Source organism: Hypanus sabinus, unplaced genomic scaffold, assembly GCF_030144855.1.
Source record: "Hypanus sabinus isolate sHypSab1 unplaced genomic scaffold, sHypSab1.hap1 scaffold_698, whole genome shotgun sequence".
Classification (NCBI taxonomy): Eukaryota; Metazoa; Chordata; class Chondrichthyes; order Myliobatiformes; family Dasyatidae; genus Hypanus; species Hypanus sabinus.
Genome location: NW_026781550.1, coordinates 63717 through 83658, shown reverse-complemented (window position 1 = coordinate 83658; position 19942 = coordinate 63717). Strand labels below are relative to the sequence as shown.

The 19942-nt window shown below is 45.2% G+C and overlaps 1 protein-coding gene across 3 annotated transcripts; it reads right to left on the bottom strand.

Annotated features, from left to right (window-relative positions):
• Positions 1 to 614: 614 nt before the first annotated feature.
• LOC132389901 (zinc finger protein 551-like) lies at positions 615 to 16984 on the bottom strand. 3 transcript variants are annotated; one of them, XM_059962464.1, is made up of 3 exons: positions 16947 to 16984; positions 13187 to 13354; positions 615 to 2415 (listed from the first exon to the last, which is right to left on the bottom strand). In XM_059962464.1, exon 3 carries the CDS (start codon positions 2006 to 2008, stop codon positions 1154 to 1156), a length of 855 nt encoding a protein of 284 aa, XP_059818447.1. In that variant the 5' UTR covers positions 2009 to 2415; positions 13187 to 13354; positions 16947 to 16984; the 3' UTR covers positions 615 to 1153. The 3 variants fall into 3 exon arrangements, with proteins under 3 accessions (XP_059818447.1, XP_059818448.1, XP_059818446.1); XM_059962465.1 differs by having other exon boundaries at positions 13187 to 13350; positions 16947 to 16970; XM_059962463.1 differs by lacking the exon at positions 16947 to 16984 and adding an exon at positions 16489 to 16583.
• Between the last annotated feature and the right edge of the window lie 2958 nt (positions 16985 to 19942).

Here is a 19942-nt window from a genome sequence, read left to right as displayed (position 1 = left end):
GTGAGTGCATAGTGCATGCTGGCAACGGTGGTGGAGGTGGATACAATAGGGTCTTTTAGGAGACACCTGGATAGGTACATGGAGCTTGGAAAAATAGAGGGCTATGGGTAACCCTAGTAATTTCTTGGGTAGGAACATGTTCGGCACAACTTTGTGGATCAAAGGGCTTGTATTGTGCTGTAAGTTTTCAATGTTTCTACCTTAACCCTTTAGAAGCAGGAAAAATAACCCATAATGTGGAAATGAGGCATGAATAAGGGGGTTAACTACCAATATCATTCCTCCTCAGCCCAGAGATTTGAAGGATGAGGAAATTGTCAGATAGAACTGCAGTCAACTCGACTTCTTCGGTCTACAGAGAATTCAACGGGAACATCTTCACCCACGGAGTGGTGACTGTTTGAAACCCATTACCACAAGGAGAGCGAGAGATGAACAACAGGGGAGGATTGAAACAAACTGTCATGGAATAGAATCACTGGCAGGGCACAGCTGGCCTGAGTTGACTCTCTACTGTACACTGTTATAACTTCTCTACTGTACACTAGGTGTGCTATACATTCACTAAGTACCAGAGACACAGTTTAAAATTGAACTGATTTATTTTTCCCAGATCCAGATTGTAAACTCTAGTCCCATTAAAGGTGAATATCCAGAAGAAATTGCATTCAGCAATGGTGATGGACAAATCTCCAGCATGAAGCTTACTGAAACTTTCTCCCCAGTGTGAACCCAGTAGTGTAGTCACAAGGTTAGGTTACTGAGTGAATCCCTTCTCACATTCACAGCAGGTTAACGGCCTGTACCCAGCCTGAACTCAATCATGCACATTTGATTGAGAAGGCTGAGAGAAACTCCTCCCAGTGTCTGAGCAGGTGAACAGACTCTACCACTGGTGTGAACTTGCTGGTGTCTCTGTAGTCAAGATGACCATATGAATTCTTTCCCACATTCACAGCAGGTGAACAGTCTCTCCCGTGTGAACTCGCTGATGACTTAGTAGGTGGGACGACCGAGTGAATCTCCTCCCACAGACTGAGCAGGTGAACGACTTCTCCCCAGTGTGAACTCGCTGATGTCTCTGTAGGGTGGATGACTGACTGAATCTCATCCCACAGACTGAACAGTTGAACGGCTTCTCCCCAGTGTGAATTCACTGGTGTACCAGTAGTTTGGATGACCGAGTGAATCCCTTCCCGCAGTCTGAGCAGGTGAACGGCCTCTCTCCAGTGTGAACTGACTGGTGTACCAGTAGGTCAGATGACTGAGTGAATCCCTTCCCGCAGTCTGAGCAGGTGAATGGCCTCTCCCCAGTGTGAATTCGCTGATGTACCTTCAGTTTAGATGACGAAATGAATGCCTTCCCACAGTCTAAGCAAGAGAACGGCCTCTCTCCAGTGTGAATTCGCTGATGCTCCTTCAGGTTAGATGAGCAAGGGAATCCCTTTCCACAGTCTGAGCACGTGAATGGCCGCTCCCCGGTGTGAAATCGCTGGTGTGCCGTTAGGGTGGATGACCGAGTGAATCCTTTCCCGCAGTCCGAGCAGGTGAACAGCCTGACCCCAGTGTGAACTGACTTGTGTACCAGTAGTTCAGATGACCGAGTGAATCTCTTCCCACAATCTGAGCAGGTGAACGGCCTCTCCCCAGTGTGAACTCTCTGATGTACCTTCAGTTGGGATGAGCAAGTGAATCCCTTCCCGCAGTCTGAGCAGGTGAACGGCCTCTCTCCAGTGTGAACTCGCTGGTGTACCAGTAGGTCCGATGACCAAGTGAATCCCTTCCCACAGTCCGAGCAGGTGAACGGCCTCTCCCCAGTGTGAACTGACCTGTGTGTCAGTAGGTTGGATGACCGAGTGAATCCCTTCCCACAGTCTGAGCAGCTGAACGGCTTCTCTCCAGTGTGAACTCGCTGGTGTTCCTTCAGTTTAGATGAGTATTTGAATCCCTTCCCACAGTCCGAGCAGGTGAATGGCCTCTCACCAGTGCGAACTCGCTGATGAGCCATTAGATCAGATGACCGAATGAATCCTTCTCCACAAATTCAGCAGATGACCAGCCTCTGCCCAGTGTGAACTGACTGGTGTCTCCACAGCTGGGAAGAGTGACTGAATCCCTTCTCACCCACAAAACAGATGAATGGCCTTGCCCAGTGTGAACCCGCTGATGTTCCTTCAGTTGAGATGACCGAGTGAATCCCTTCCCACAGTCTGAGAATATGAACGGACTCTCTCTTGTGTAAAATAACGGGTGTGCCAGTCAGTCAGATGAGCAAATGAATCCCTCCACACAGTCTGAGCAGGAAGGAAGGTTGAATGAATCCCTTGCTCCTCGTCTTAAATATCTGGATAGAGACAGCAAACCTGACGTGATCTGTTTGAGATTCCCGTAGACAAATTCCTTGTCATTTTTAACCTGTAAAAAAATTTACAAAATCCATCAATGGGTGAAGTACAACATTTCAAATGAGATCACCGATTTGTCAAGGAGTGATCTGGCATCACACTGTTACAGTGAAGTTCAACCCAAGTTGGAGAGAGAAATCATCTTCTAACTGGGCACAGTGCTGGTATCTGGAATGACCAGCAAATTCTCTGATGCTTTTCCTGTCTCTGCAAGAATGGGGCATTTCTGCCATCTCCAATCTGTGACCTGGCTCAGTCTGACTCTCTCCATTGATATTATTCCCTGTTCCCACTGAGCTGCATGGGTACCCGACCCCACAGTAACTGAAACACTATCACACAAACATCTGGCAGTGCATTCCACGCACCCATCACCCTCTGTGTAAAAAAAATTACCCGACAGCCCCGCAGCATCCATTTCCAAGCACCTTAAAACTATGCCCCTCATGTTAGCCATTTTAAACCTGGGAAATAGCCTCTGACTATCCATGCAATCAATGCCCCTCATCATCTTTTCATCTGAAATACGCTCTGAACATAAACAAGGGAACCATACATTGCTTTCAGGTTTTGTTCAAAGTATACAAAATTATTTGTGTACAGATAGGGTAAACACGAGCAGCATTTTCACTGAGGTTGGGTGTGGCGATGTAAGTGGTGAAGGTAAAAATTTAATGGGAGCGTGTGGAAATAGACTTCACTGAAATGGTTGTGTGAGACTGGAATGAGATGTCAGCACAATCGGTGAATATGAGCTCGTTTTCAGCATTTTAAAAAAGTTTGGATGGGAGCCTGGATGGTAGGGGTATGGAGAGTGATTGTCCCGGTGCAGATAGTTGCATTTGACAGCTTAAATGTTTTTTCAGCATTGACTAGATGGGCCAAGTAGCCTGTTTCCGTACTGAACTTCTCCACATTTCTGTGACAGAGAAGCTGGCCAAACTTGTTTGGAAGGGAAACGGTAGGAGTGACAACGGAGCAGCAATGGCTGGAGTTCCTGGGAGCAATTTGGGAGCTGAGTGATTGATACATCCCAAAGAAGTGAAAGCATTGGAAAGGCAGGAGGACACAACTGTGGCTGAGATGAGAAGCCAAAGCAAACAAAAAAGCAAAACAGAGGGCAAACGAAAGAGCAAAAACTATTGGGAAGCTTTTAGAAACCAACTGAAGACAAGTAAAGAAATTCAGATGAGCTCAGTGCGTGGAATCATGATATTTTAGTCATTAATGAGTCTTGGTAGCACCCAACAGTCTGAGGCATTTAGAGGAACAAAATATCCGGGGCCTCAATACCTCTTGAAAACCAAGGTTTCCTGCCCCAGTCACCTTTCAACTTTTATTTTGTAAGGCACGTACAAACTCTACACCCTCAAAGTTACACTTCTGAAGGCCTCCCACTTACCAAGTACTCCTTGGCCAGAAAACAGCAAAATTTGTTCCTCTAATCTGGAAATTTGTTCCTCTAAATCCCTCAGACTGTTGGGTGCAACCAAGTCCCAATAATGGGTACAATATCATAATTCCCTGTCCTCAGCTCATCTGGCTTTCCTACGATGCTTCTTGAATTGTGATAAATGCAGCTCAGCACATTCATACCATGCTTGACCATTTGATTGCTGACTCTTATCTGAGGTCTGAACAATATCTGACTGGTGTCAAGAAAACAACCTTTCCCTGATTGTCACAAAACCAAAGGAGCTGATTGTGGATTACAGAAGGAATGGAGAAAGGCTAGCCCCTATTGACATCAATGGATCTGGGGTTGAGAGGGTGAACAGCTTTAAGTTCCTGAGTACAAACATCAACAAGGATCTCACATGGTCTGTTCATACCGGCTGTGTTGTGAAAAGCGCACAGGAGCCCCTTTTACACCTCAGATGGTTGAAGAAGTTTGTTATGGGCCCCAAATCCTAAGTGCTTTCTACAGGGAGACAATTGAGAGCATCCTGACTGACTGCATCACTGCCTGATATGTGAACTGTACTTCCTTCAATCTCAGGAACCTGCAGAGAGTGATGCAGACAGCCCAGTGCATCTGTAGATGTGAACTTCCCATGAGTCAGGGCATTTTCAGTGACAGGTGTTTAAAAGGGGTCCAAACGATATTGGGGACGCAATTCATCACAACCACAAACTGTTCCTGCATAATGTGCATCGTGATTATTATGTACTGAGGTATTCATTTTAACAGCTAGCAAATCACTGTCAATAAGAACTTTGACCTCCTCTGGGTTTGTTATGAATGTACCACAGCTCTGAGGGGCCGAAGGGGCGGGAGCAGCCCCTTCCTTCCGGAGAATCGCAAGATTGCTATTAATTCGGGTCTCGGACCCAGGAAGTGAGAGACAATGCAACGGTTTTGGCCATTGTTCTTAGAGGCACCTGTGTGACGTGCATGTCCCTGCTACGTGACAGTTACCATGGATATGGACACCCTCGGGCAATGTGGGGGTGGGGATTGCATCACCCTACTTTGATGGACATCTACAACTCTGCAAGTCAAGATAAAAGGGGACTGCAGGAGGCAGTACCCCAGCGACGCACCAGAAGGACACCCTCGCTCAAGGCTCCCATAATAGCTGGAAGTCACTCAATGCCATGTGCGCTCCTAACTCCTTTGCCTGGGGAGCGGGTGGCTGATAATACCGAGAAGGACTTTGAACTAACAACGGGGAAACCACGTTCCCCTGATTTTACGGAGTGACTTCATAAAGACCCGGGCAAGTTTTTTTTTCGTTTTTCACCGATCCCTCTAAAACATGTGAAAGCCCGAAAGGCTAAAGTCTGCAGACTTCTGAGTGACTTTTATATTTGCAACAGACAATATATTATCCCCTAGGCAACAGTCTAGATTACTTTTTAATGATGATTATTACTACACCCGCGCTTTAGATTGAGTATTGACGACGTGCATTATCTGAATGTTTGTATTAACCTTACTTTTGTGCCGCTTTATAAATAAAAATGTTTGAAAATAGTGACATCAGACTTCAACGGACCTCTCTATCTTTGCTGGTAAGTTATCCAGTTACGGGATACGTAACAGGTTCGACTGAGTTCATCTGCTCTCTCACACTCTATAGCAGGCCTGTAATGGGTAATGAAGGGTTTTCTCACCAAAGCTCTTGCATATTGTCCATAAGTGGATTGTTTGCTAAATTACGGTTTAAAAAGTCGGAGTTCCAAATATCACTCCACTTCTTCCCTCTTGTAAATTCTCCAGCAACTTTTGCATCACCACAATACACACAGGGAACACCAGTTTCTATAATGGACATAAATATTTCCCGTGAACCCTCCCGAGGAATTAAGGATATATATAAAAAAAATATTTTGAACCTATGTAACCTCTGGCTAAAAGAATATTAGGGACTGAATAGGAATTTTTGAACTGAAGTAAACTCTGTGTTTAGTGGTTTGCTAAGACAGGCTCATTACCAGTTTTCTGTGGCATGCAGAGAGACTCACTGAGAGCTGATAATATTATGCATTGTATCCTCGTTAGCTGATAACATTATACATTGTACCCTCGTTTGTGTCAAGGAAGGAGGACTGGCTGAAAAGGACAGGAATGAACATCTGTCTGTAATTAAGTCAGGGCCTTGCAAAGGGAATAACTGATAAGGTCTGGACAGTATATCCATCTGTAATTAAAACCTTTATTTAGTGAACTCTCTTATCTACGTAATTAAGTTTTGCGCCAACAGACCTGGTGGGCATACCAGTTCAAATAACATCTTGCAAATAGTAATGTATGGGGCTTACTATGTATAAATGTCTGGGTTCATGTATAAATACACGGCTGTAACCTGACTAAGTCAGTCCACTTGCCAGATGATGGCAGTGCTTACGTACCTTCCCTTCGACGTGCGTCTCAAACTCCTGCAGGAGAATGCGCAATCAACCGTGGTGACGATAAGAACCTAGTCTCCCAAGTTTTATTCAGATTCAACTTTAACATTTGGCATCATGAACAGGATCCCAATATAGGGAGTGCCAAGCAGAGAGGCTGAGTAAGTGGCTGGACCACTCTGGGGAATGTGGAGATCGACCGGGCACCTAATAGGTATTTTACCTTTCGTCGCTCTCCATTAGTTCCTGGTACGGACCCTCGCCCAAGGTGATCACATACCTTGAAGGGATTGGGAAAGAATCTGTTGGGAGACGCTTCTAAGGGAGGCTAAATTTTACTAAGTGGGCAGGAGGCAGACGTGCCAGGTAAATTAATTAAATGAGCATGAAGTGCCAGCCGGGTAAATTTATTAAATGAGCATGAAGTGCCAGCCGGGTAAATTTATTAAGTGGACAGGAGGTGCCAGCCGGGTAAATTTATCTGTTTGTTACTTAAGCAGGAGGCTTTGTGCCGGGTAAATTACTTAGAGAACATGGGTCAATTGCAGTCGATTGATACGAGTGGGCCAGGAGCAGCCCGACACAATGTGTGAGAGTTTTCCAGACAAGGAAAAAGATTGCAGCGCTGAATAAGAAATTGGGGTACAAAATCTGGCCACTGGGGGGGAACCTGGGATATTACCTCATGAGAACAAGCAGTAAATTTGATATGGAATAAGAACAGTGGAAAGAAGTGGAAATTGTTGGAAAGGGAATGGAAGGATAAGGCAGATGCAGAGGTGAATGGTACGTTATTAGCAAGTTGGAGGAATAATGCATGTGACAAAGGGTAGAGGTACGTACAGCAGGAGGAACGCCAAAGGTTTGGAGACGCTAAAAGCAGAGCGTGAATGGGTGGATAGACGCAGAAAACAAGAGCAGGGAAAACAACATAAGCAAACCGTGCCCAGCCGAGATAGGACAGAATGGCAGGAATGTCAGTCTGAAGTTCGAACTGATAGGGAAACAAGAGATCCTGAACCCACGTCTGGCATACTTACCCTGTTTGAGGACAGTGACTGAGGTGTGGGCACCCACCGTACACCCCGCCCCAACACCCTACCAGGAGCTGAGTGCACCCGGTGCTCCCGAACCCCAATCCTCCCAGTACTCAGATACGGTGGCTGCTCGGGTAAAACAGTGGCGGCAGGGAAGGGGGAGGTCCCTATACCCTGAGATTCAGAAAGGGAATACCGATGACTATTCCGAGACGGGGAGGGAAGGATCCAATAGAACCCCAGAGTTAATGGCTCCACAAAGACATTGGCTCAATGGAAGAAGCCAGAGAGTGGTAGTGGAGGATTGCTACTCTGAGTGGAGGCCTGTGACTAGTGGTGTGCCACAGGGATCAGTGCTGGGTCCATTGTTATTTGTTATTTGATACATAATTCCCTAAAAGTGGCGTCACAAGCTGTAAAGAGAGCTTTTGGTACATTGGCCTTTATAAATCAAAGTATTGAGTATAAGAGTTGGAATGTAATGGTGAGGTTGTATAAGACATTGGTGAGACAGAATTTGGAGTATTCAGTGCAGTTTTGGTCACCTAATTACAGGAGGTGTATTAATAAGATTGAAATAGTGCACAGAAGGTTTGCAAGGATGTTTCCGGGACTTGAGAAACCAAGTTATTGTGAAAGGTTGAATAGGTTAGGAGTTTATTCCCTGGAGCATACTGGAATTAGGGGTGATTTGATAGAAGTGTATAAAATTATGATGGGTATAGATAGAGTGAATGCTGGCAGGCTTTTTCCACTGAGGACAGGCGGAAAAAAAAAACTAGAGGTCATGGATTAAGGGTGAAGGGGGAAAAAGTTTAAAGGGAACATCAATGGGGGTCTTCTACAGGCAGGGAGTGGGGCGAGTGTGGAATGAGCTGCCAGATGAAGTGGTGAATGTGGGCTCACTTTTGACATTTAAGAGAAACTTGGACAGGTACATGGATGAGAGGGGTACGGAGGGATATGGCCCAGGTGCAGGTCAGTGTGACTAAAATGGTTCGGCACAGCCAAGAAGGGCTAAAAGGCCTGTTTCTGTGCTGTAATGTTCTATGGTTCTGAAGGCAATTGCCCACCCGAATGCTGCCCAGTCCACCAGCTGGAGGAGGGACTGTCCTCAGTGATTCCTGTGTATGCACCCTGGAAGCCGCAAGAAATGATAATGATCATGAAGCAGGTCCCAGGTAGAAAAGAAAAACCAGCAGAGTTTGCTCAGTGTGTCCGCAGTACTATCCAAATGTTTAATGTGACTCTGCAAGATTTATTCGGACTCTGATGGGTGACTCTTTCAGCTGATGAGGGGCGGAAATGGAAGGCAGAATTGAGATACAAACCTATCAGGAGTTACAGGCAGGAAACCATAATGAGAATGAACAGACAGACTGGATTATTCAAGCCTTGGAAAGGGCTCTCTAGCAACCTGTAAACATCACTGAAGTTCTTGAATGCAAACCTAAGCCTGGGGAATCGGGAATAGACTATTGGGAGTGATTTGTGGCCTGCTACGGCACTTTCGCAGGAGACCGAGTCTTTAATGATGGGAATCTGTTCCCCAGTTTAACACCTTACTGCTCCAATGCTTACCAACTGAGATAGCCAACGTGATTAAAACAAATAATATGGATTGGCCTGACAATGATCGAAATCGAATGCGGTGAGCTTTGACATATTATTGGGACCTGACATTGTGTGCTGTATCTGGGGATAAGAAATGGGAACAAACACCTACCAAGGGACAGGTGGGGACAACAACCTGTTTAGAAATTGACAATCAAAGATGCTTCCTACCATGAGTACCACCCCTCAGGAAGAGCCCAATGTAATATTGCAAGTTGCTGGAATTCCTGTTCCGTTTAAGATTGATATGGGGGCAACCACAACCACTCTCAATCAGGAAATAGTATCAGAAAAGGGATTTCAGCTATCAGACGCGACAATCACTCTGTTTGGGTTTGAATGAATGGATTGTACGTATCCACTTACCCAGCCACTGCAGTTGGAATTCCCGGGGAACCAGTGTGAGGTTTCAGTTACAGTCACCACCAGTCGGGGGTGTAGTTTTGCAGAGAGAGACTTGCTCTGTCCATTGGAAGTTGAGATTCTATGCATGGACAAGGGTATCACCCTGGGACTATTGAACAGCTTCCCCAGTTTCTGAACTCCCAGTGGTGGCACTTAATCTGGATTCCAATGTGTTTGAACCCCTTCTGCCCCCGGCTGGCTCTCATGTGACTCTGTGCTGTGACCCTCCGGGGTGCTCAACTGAGCAAAGCCAGTGTTATGCTCCCCTCGAGGGACAGAATTTCCCAGTCACGGTGATTGGGGAGGTTAAAGGAAATGAGGGCAGTGTATTTCTGGCCGAAGTTCCAGATTTCCTTTGGTGACACACAGGACTGGTTGTTCCCCACGCCACCTTTAGGGTTTGCCTTGGGTTCAAACCAAAGACCCTAGGGTTCCTTGCCTACATTTTGATGTAACAAGCCTCCAGCAACGAGGGAGACTGGCAAAACTTGGTCGTGGGACAACTCCAATACTGGAAGGAGTCTGAGGTGAAGACGGGATATCTGGTAAGACACTCTATTAATATTGACCGAACCCTAGACATTTTACCCCGTCTCTGGGCAACCTCAGGCCATGAAGTTGGCCGCACCAACTGCCCCGTCTGGATCACGGTGATAGATTCTCCCATCCATACCTCAATACGCCCTCTAACCTGAGGCAACGTTTTGTGAGGATGGAAGCTCTTTTGTGGATCCAGCCGGGAAACAATATTCTGGCTATGCGATAGTGACGGACAGTGAAACAACTGAGCAGGCTTCTTTTGAAGCAGCTGACTCCACCCAGAAGGCTGAGCTGTTTGCTCGGACTCCTGCCTGTATCCTAGCAACAGACTAAAGTGTGAACGTTCACATAGACTCCCGTTATGCATTTGGAATTGTACATGACTTCGGGAACATGGGGATTCCTGACTTTCTCTGGCCACCCCATTAGTAATGTTACCTTTGTAAACAACTTACTCACCGCTCTACAGCTACCTCGAGATTTGACTATTATTAAATGTGCGGCCCACACCCGCCAGTCAGACTGGGTCACTAAACGTAATCCTTTAGCAGATTACACAGCGAAAATTGCTGCACAATCCTCAATAGTTGTAGTCCTCTCAGGTTCCCGTCAAGCAATCCTCCGTGACTCAAGCAGAACGGGTTTGCCAGACATGTGGGAGGTACGTATTTTTCAGGGGGACGCCTCTGAGGAGGAGTGCAAGCTGTGGTCCCAGATGGGGTGCCAGAAAGACCCCGAACTAGGATTTTGGATCACGCCAGTGGGACAGGTTTGTGTTCCTGCACAGTTCTTACCAATATTGGTTGATTATATACAGAAGTGTACACACCTGGGAAAGGAGGGAATGGGTGGTAACTTGTAACCAGCAAACCGGGTATGATTCCCCTGACAGGTGGACCTTTTTCGTGTCTACAAGTTGATTTTATTGAATTGCCTAGAGTACATTGCTATAGATAATGCTTAGTTATTATACATGTGTTTAGTAGATGGACTGAAGCTATTCCAACTCCCAATAATACTGTTATGACTATTGTGAAGGTATTATTACAGGAAATAATTCCCAGGTATGGCCTGCCGGAGATGCTGAGCTCTGACAAGCGCCCACACTTTGTGGTGAAAGTGAACAAAGAGGTATGTAACAAACCAGATATCAGGCAATAATTCTACCGTACACCACCCACGGGTTGCTGCCATAGTGGAAAGAGCCAATGGCACTCTGAAGATTAAATTGCCAAAGTAACGGTGGAGACTGACCTCACTTGGTTGAAGGACCTACCGTTAGCCCTATTCCACATGAAGGTTACCCCACGGGGGAAAACAGGGTCATCACCAGCTGAAGTGATGTATGGACGGTCCATAAGGACACCCTGGGGACCACCTTGTGTCCATTGCTCCCAGAAATTCTACCAGCAAAATTCAAAATTGATACCCTTGGGGAAGAGATGGGAAATAACCAAAATTCTCCAAGCATTACATATACAAGTACGACAGGCTTACAAGGAAGAGAATTTTCACTCCTCCTCACAGAGAAGTGATTATCCCACCACAGAACCGGGGAATATTGTCCTGATCAAGAACTGGGATTGAGGGAAACTCAGATCTCGGTGGAGAGGAGCATATCAGGTGTTACTGACCACTCCCACGGCTGTGAAACTGAAGGGGCAATCTCGGTGGATACATCGAATAGACTACAGACATGTTACTGAAGGAACTGAGTAGAAGGACTCTCTCAGACTAAAGGAAAATGTATTTTCTGATAGTGGTGTTCATGCTTGTGTCTTTGACAGGGCTCACCCCAGCATCCGGGGGCCCTCACGTTAACACATTTCTGTGTCTCTGTCACACCGATGCCAAACAGGTAGAACTAGGGGCCTGCTGGGTTTGTGCTGAAATTCCGCAGCATGGTAAAACTATGATTCCAATGTCAATAATCCTGCTCAACCAGAGTGAGGAACTCTCAGCCTGGGCTTTCTCAAACAACACCCGGGAAAGTGAGGTGAGGAAATGCGGTATTATCAGAGATGACTGTGGCTGTCAGTGTTCTGAGGGATGGTATCTCAGGCTCCCACCAAATGCAACTTCCTAGACTGGGAAACATGCATCCTGACCATACTTGCAGGAGAGGAACAACTGAGACTGAGTGATTTTGGACGATCACTTTTCTCTCCTATGGAGTAGCCAGGAATTCACCAAAGATAATCAATTTGGCAACAGCACTTGAGGAGCTGGCCACAATACTGCAGGGGCCCTGACAGAAACATAGGCCCAAGTAACAGAAATATCCACTGAAATGATTGCAATCTGGCAAACAATCCTACAGAATTATATGGCTTTAGATTTTATCCTAGCTGAGAAAGGGGGAACCTGTGCTAATATTGACACAGAATGCTGCACTTATATCCCTGATGAGTCTACTAACGTTACATCCCTCTCTGAGCACACTGCCAAGGATATTGACAGCATCAAGAAACTAGGGCAGGATTTACACCGGTACACTGAAGGTTCGAAATGGTGGCATTTGAAGGCCTGTTTGTTAATATGTGGGGCGTGATATTGCATTATGGCCTAATAGTTGTGCATATGATTGTTATAATTACTGTTGAATGCTGTTTTTACTCACTGATATGTCAATGCTGTACTGAGTTGCTTTCTCTGTAAAAAACTACTGCTTTGTTGATCATTTAATGATCAAAAGGAGGGAGTGATAAAGTATGCAAAAGGGTTAACACTTGGTTAAACAATAGCAGCCTATTTTTCTGAAAGAGACTGCTGATGAGCACCAGATGCTCTAAGCCATGCTGAGCCATATTTCTTCTTGAGAGAAGCTAGCTCGGGTTCCAGGATGCTCATCTCCTTGTGCACTCACGTGTAGAAATAGGACAACTTCAGTCTGTTCTAAGGCATTATGACTATTCTGTAATTTGTCTTTAGGGGCTGTCATGTAGTAAATAACTTTGACTCCAGCCTGTCTTATGTGGTGGGTATCTGAACAGATATATCTGTGGTGTAAGGGGAATTGTTAGTCAGTTAGTGGATTGTGGGGGAACAGTCACAGACTCTTCCTGTCTGAGCGACTAACTGAGTAAGCCCACGGTGCTTGGAATAAAGAGTTTGTGCTTATACGGTCTCTGAGTGACTTTGACAGAATGGGATAGCGTTTAAAGGGCTGGGCTGCTGGAAGCACATTACCAGACCTGGAGTGATTCCAACTAGGTCTGACAGAGGCATAACTGGTTCTTCTGGGCACATTCAGTCTCACTCCAACTATTCCCTAACTTCCTTTTACAGGTATGTAATGTCTAAAGGACCAGTGTTTGAGTAAATGAGTCTCACCAAACTTTCTCCTGACTGAATCACTGGATTCTCTGAATCAGATGGGTTCTCTACAGTTTATGCTCTCAGTCCTCGGGCTGGTTCACTTGTTGCTGTTCCCTCGTCTTCAGTCGTGGTTTGCTTCCAGTTGGGGTTTTTCTTCCAATAAATCTCTCACCGCAGGTCTAACTTTAACATGAAACATAAAGAAGTGCATTAACATTAAAAAGGAGAACCACACATTTCTTCTTAATGTTACTAAGAACAAAACTCACTGAAACTTAAATGTTGAAGTCAGATATAATGATCTCAAGTGAACAATCTTTTATTGTCCCTCACACATCACAAAACGATATGGGATAAGAAGGAGCCATCATTCAGTCATGGTAAGACATAAGACACAGGAACAGAATTAGGTGTTTCGATCCATCTGGTTTGCCCACCATTCAACCATGGCTGATTTTTATTCCAACACTATATTCCTGCCTTCCTCCTGTAATCCCGAAGTTACTCAGCAATCATGAGTATATTAATCTCTGTCATAAATATACCCATATGGCACCCTTAACCAACCTCTGCGGCAGAAAATTCCACAGATCAGACATCGTTTGGCCACTTTTTTTTCCTCATCTCAGTTTTAAAGGGAAGCATCTTTATTCTGAGCCTGTGCTGTCAGATCACAGACTCTCTGTCTAATGGAAACATGCTCTCCATGTCCACTGTATCCAGGCTTTTCAGCATTCGGTAGATTTACTTAACCACACATCCCTCCACCACCCCCACCGTCCCTCTGAACTCCATTGAGCACAGGTCCACAACCACCAAATGCTCCTCACACATAAAGCCGATCTTTCCTGTGATTATTCTTGTAAATCTTGTCAGCAACAACTGTACTGAACACAAACAGGTACCAGGATAATTTACAGAGAAAAGTTGTGCTTTCTTTACTGCTCTACTATCACAGAATGACCCATTTCCATTTCCAGGTTAAAACAGGTCCATTTCAGGAAATATAAACCATTCCAGGGTGAATGTAATAAACAGAAACTGGAATTACCAGAAACACTCAGCACGTATGGAACAGCTGTGTTGAGAGGACAAACTTTACAATTCAGGTTAATATATTTCATCAGAATGACTTCAAACATTTTCAGTTTTAAGTGCCTATCTCCAGCAACTTGAGATTCTGCTTGATTTCTGCCGAGTGACAGACAGGTGACAGTGGGTGGTGGGGGGGGGGGGGGGGGGTGATTTCCAAACACAGTTCAACACCAAACTCAAGGGTCTATTTCTACTGTTGTAAACACGGAACTGCCCATTTACTCATAGCCTCTCCCTGTGAGAGATGAAATGGGAAATCATCCTCTCCTCAGATTAGCAGTCTTTGCTTCCAAAGGAACTCCAGAAACAAACTGCTGATCCCAGACCAGAAATACTCACTCAACACCTCATAAGCCCAAGCAGCTCGATCCCCGGGTCCATTTTACCTGGATCAAGAACTGTGAATAGTTAAGTGAGTAGAAGATGAACTGATCTCCAAAAGTTAAAGTTAAAGATGAAACACCCTATTCAACATTTTAAGGAACATTTTTGTTTTGTGTAATTTTAGAGTGAAAAAAAATAAAAGGAACAGCATGCAAAAGTTTGGGGACCCTAAGAGATTTAAGCTCTCAGATAACATTTACCAAGGTCTCAGACCTTTATGAGATTGTTAGTGCTATGGCTTGTTCATAATCTTTGTCAGGAAAGTCCAGGTGATGAAAATTTCAAAGCTTTATAAATACCCTGACTCCTCAAACCTTCTCCCAGCATCAGCAGCCATGGGCTCCTCTAAGGAGCTGCCAAGCACTCTGAAAATTAAAATAATTGATGGCCACAAAGCAGGAGGAGGCTATAAGAAGATAGCAAAGCATTTTCATGTCGCCGCTTCCTCAGTTCGTAACATAATTAAGAAATGGCAGTTAACAGGAATGGCAGAAGTCGTCCAAGAAATCTTTCCCACAGAACTGCTTGTAGGATTGCTAGAAAGGCAAATCAAAACCTCCATTTGACTGCAAAAGACCTTAACGAAGATTAAGGTCTGGAGTGGTAGTGCACTGTTCTACTGTGCAGCAACATCTGCACAAATATGACCTTCATGGAAGAGTCATCAGAAGAAAACCTTTCCTCCATCTTCATCACAAAATTCAGCATCAGAAGTTTGCAAAGGAACATCTAAACAAGCCTGATGCATTTTGGAAACAAGTCCTGTGGACTGCGGAAGTTAAAATAGAACTTTTTGGCTGCAATGAGCAAAGGTGTGTTTGGAGAAAAAAGGGTGCAAAATTTCATGAAAAGAACACCTCTACAACTGTTAAGCATGAGGATGGATCAATCATGCTTTGGGCTTGTGTTGCAGCCAGTGGCACAGGAAACATTTCACTGGTAGAGGAAAGAATTAATTCCAATAAGTACTACAAATTCTGGAAATAAACATCACACCATCTGTAAAAAAAGCTAAAGGTGAAAACGGGATGGTTTCAACAAAAGGATGATGATCCTAAACACACCTCAAAATTCACAATGGACTACCTCAATAGGTGCAAGCTGAAGGTTTTGCCATGGCTCTCACATTCCCCCAACCTAAACATCATTGAAAATCTATGGATAGACCTCAGAAGAGCAGTGCATGCAAGACGGCTCAAGAATCTCACAGAACTGGAAGCTTTTTGCAAGGAAGAATGTGCAACAATCCCCAAACATGAATTGAAAGATTCTTAGCTGGCTGCAGAAAGCATTTACAAGCTGTGATACTTGCCAAAGGGTTGTTACTAAGTACTGATCATGCAGGGTGCCCAAACTTTTGCTTCAGACCCTTTTCCTTTTTTGTTATTTTGAAACTGTAAAAGTTGGAAAAGAAAAAGTAATCGAGCTTAAAATATTAAAAATATTAAAATCTTTAACTTTATGCCTTTTGGAACTCAGGTCGTCTTTTATTCACTATATTGCTATTCACAGCAACAGAAATTTTGACCAGGGATGACCAAACTTTTGCTTGTCACTGTATGTGATTTTCCTGCTAAATGATACTTGCACTTGCAAATTATCCAGCAACTATTGCGTCGCCACAATACACACAGGTAACACCAGTTTCTGTATTGTACATAAATATTTCCTCTGAACCCCCACCCCCTTCCAGGTGACTGACAGTGGTGAAACTCGGTGATGGCAATGCCAAAGAATATGAAGGGAAGGGCAGCAGTCTGTCTCACTGGAGTCTGGCACATTTGTGATGTGAAAGCTACTTGTTGCCCAGGGCAAAGGTGTTTGATATCAGTACGTACCCAGACAGAATGGGTCAAAGCATGTCCTCACCGGTAGAAAACGCCAGAACAAGAGCAGGCAGAACAAGCAACACACACAAAATGCCGGAGGAACTCAGCAGGCCAGGCAGCATCGATAGAAAAGAGTACTAATGCTGAGTTCCTCCGGCATTTTGTGAGTTGCCTGGATTGCCGGCAGCTGCGGTTGGAGGCGAAACAAAGGTGACTGTCTCAACAGCTGATAGAAAGATTTTGTTCCCTTTCCTGATCCCTGCATTTAGTTTTCTGGAGCTCAGCTCTGTCTGTGAGATCTATTTGCTCCCTTTCCCTGATCAGCCGGAAGCTCCCGGGGCCCGTGTACGGTTCGTGGGGCTGAGAGAGAGGAAAAAGACCTGGCCAGTGCCGAGTTTGCGGGCCACGGTGTTTACTGTTCACAGCATTTGTCACTCAATTAAAACCCACCCAGCACCCGCTCTTACCTCTGCCGGTCCTCCCGACATTTTGTGTACTGCGCGCATGCGGAGTTATCCAAGACAGCGGCAAGCTTGACGCCTGCGCATTTGATCGGTACTTCAAGGGACAGCGAAATTTTATACGCAGCGCTTTATGGGTAATCCCGGCGCCATGAACGTTTTCTGCAAGCACTGGTTTCATGCCTATACCTCAGTTTGTTTTGTATGTAGAAAAATCAGCAGTTTTTTTTTTAACCAAGAAAGCGGCTCCCATAAACGATACACTCAATATCAACAGGCATTTCGTTTATTTAATGCCAAAGTACAATCCTCTTACAAATGCAGATATGAAACAGAAGAGATTCTGCAGTTGCTGGAAAACAGCGACGCACACACACACAATGCTGAAGGAGCTCTGCAGTTCAAGCAACAACTAAGCAGAGGAGTACACAGTCCAGACATGCTGAAAGGGCTCGGCCTAAATGCTGTCCATTTATTCCTCTCCACATTTGTTGCCTGATCTGCAGATTACCTGCAATGTTTTGTAGACATTAACCATTTTGTTTTTCAATTGACCAGTTTCCAAATGTTACTCATCTTTCATTCATAGCCACACCCTGCTGGTCTGGTTCCTCTTCCTCCTCCTCCTTGTAAGCTCCAGACCCCGTCTCTTTCCGGAGACCGAGAGCCCTGATTGGTGCTGGCAACTCTTTGGATTCTGACTTGGCTCCACCGAAGATTCACTCGCTAGTCTGCTGTCAGGCTTTAGAGGCGCATTACAACAACCCAGCTGTCTGAGGCACAGTCCTTTGAAATTAGTGAGTGTGGTAGAGACAGGGGATTTGATACAGAACTGATTTATCTTTCACGGAACACAGTAATAAACATCAGTCTAGTTTAAGGCTAACATCAGCAGAACAGAGTCCCCCAATGCTCAGTGACCAGGGTTCACAAGAACTGCAGAATCTGACAGTAACAGTCCCTCATGAACCTGCAGCGGCTTTCAGTCACCGTGGTGGTTAAACATTTAACACGGAGCTGATTTGATCTTCCTCCCTGACGTGCAGTTGCTGGTGCTGCAGCTCATTGCTCACTCCGGACAGAAATGTGGCCTCTATTTATTGTGAACTCACCGGAGCATCACAAGGTGGGTTAACTCTTCACACACACGGAGCAGGTGAACGGCCGCTTCGCAGTGCGAAGCTGTTGGTATATCTGCAATGGCTGACTGATTCCCTTCCGAAAATGAGAGCCAGAGTATGACGTCAAACTGCTGTAACGTCACGGCATTGTATCCAATCAGATCACAGACATGGACACGTGATCGGGCTCTCCTGGCAGCGAGTGGGGCGCTGTCTTCTCCAGCATCTCGGCCTCGACATTCAAGGATCACTGGCATTCAAACGCTGGTGAACTGACAGATACAGCGGAGCTATCGTTCTGTTGTGTTTGTGATTCCCACACACAGATCTTTTGACATTTCTACACTGTTAAAAGTTTACAGACCACGTCAGTGGGTGAAGGAGAACATTTCAACTCAGGTAATTTTAATCTCCTTGGTGCCTTCAGAGAAAAACACTGTTACAGCACAAAACAATTTGGAGGAACAAGATTTCATCTTCTAACTGTCTACAGTTCCGGCATCAGGCACAATATCAAACTCTCCGCTTCCCTCTGTATTAAAATGGATCATTCCTCACCTTCATCAGTCAGTGACTTTGCTCAGGTTGTCTATCTCCTTCGCATTCTGAGCATGCGCCACACACCCACTAAGGCCACATTTTATTTACACGGACGCGACGAGAAACTTTCTGATTATTGTGTCCCTCATGGCATCTGACAGTGGTAAACTCAGAGTCAGCAATGCTATTGATCCTCAGGAGTAAGTAGGTAATTAGGCTTTTTCGTTGGAGATCGATAAACTGCGGGTAGTGTGCAGCTGGATGAGTTGTTCATTTTCAGACTGGAAGGAGGAAGCGTTTGGAGTTCCCCAGAGATCAGTCCCTGACCACAGATGGTCACAGTTTAATGTCCTGGCGGAGGCAGCGAGATGTCAGATGTCCCAGACTGCCGGTGACGCAGAAAGAGTGGAGTTGGGGAAGGTGAGGCTATTCACATGCAATTTCGTAGCTTTGCAATCAGTACATAGTGCACTGTGGGGCTGCAGTGGCGGGATCCATTGCTGGGATCAGTGCACAGTCACGTGGGCTATGAGGATTTTGTGAATAAAGCGCCATTCTCCAATTAAGAATCTCAAGCTGCGGAGTAAGCCTATCATTTGTATATTTAAGTTGTATGTATGGCATTGTGATAACCTGATACTTTACCCCTCCACGAGCTCTCTATCCTGACCTTTCAATATCCGACTTCATCTGTAAATTTGACCACGGCCATCAATACTGTCATCCGATGCATTGACATAGAACAGAAAAAGAAACGTTGCTAACCAGACCCCTGTGGACCTCTGGGGTAACAATCTCAGAATTGGTGCCTGTGCCCCTGCTAACGATGAAAGAATATCATTGTCAGGCGTATTAATGTGTGGCTGAGAGACTTGTCTAGGGGTCAGGGCTTCAGATTCCTGGATCACTGGGGCCACTTCCGGGGGAGGTACGACCAGTACGAAAAGAAAGGGTTACACCTGAACCCAAAGGGTTCGAATATACTCGCGGCCACAGATGAAAAGGAAAAGAGGAATTATGGGAGGAAGCTGGCAACAAATATCAAAGAAGGTATTAAAAGCTTTTTTGTTAAGAATATAAAGAGAAGGCAGTGGAACTGAATTATTCGAAGACATCTGCAGTATATCGGACATTCAAGAGTGTCACGGAAGTGAAGTTTGTGCAGTGAAAATTATGACTGAGAAGGTGCTCAGGAAGCTCAATGGTCTGAGGTTGGATAAATCTCATGGACCTTATGGAATGCTTCCTTGTATTCTGAAGGGAGCAGCCGGAGAGATTGCAGAGGCATTAACGATGATCTTTCAAGAATTGTTAGATTTGTGGCATTGTACCAGGTGACTG

Bases quoted from the DNA above. Each gene is read 5' to 3' on its own strand.
- LOC132389901 (XM_059962464.1), bottom strand. From the start codon at position 2,008: ATGGCTCATCAGCGAGTTCGCACTGGTGAGAGGCCATTCACCTGCTCG.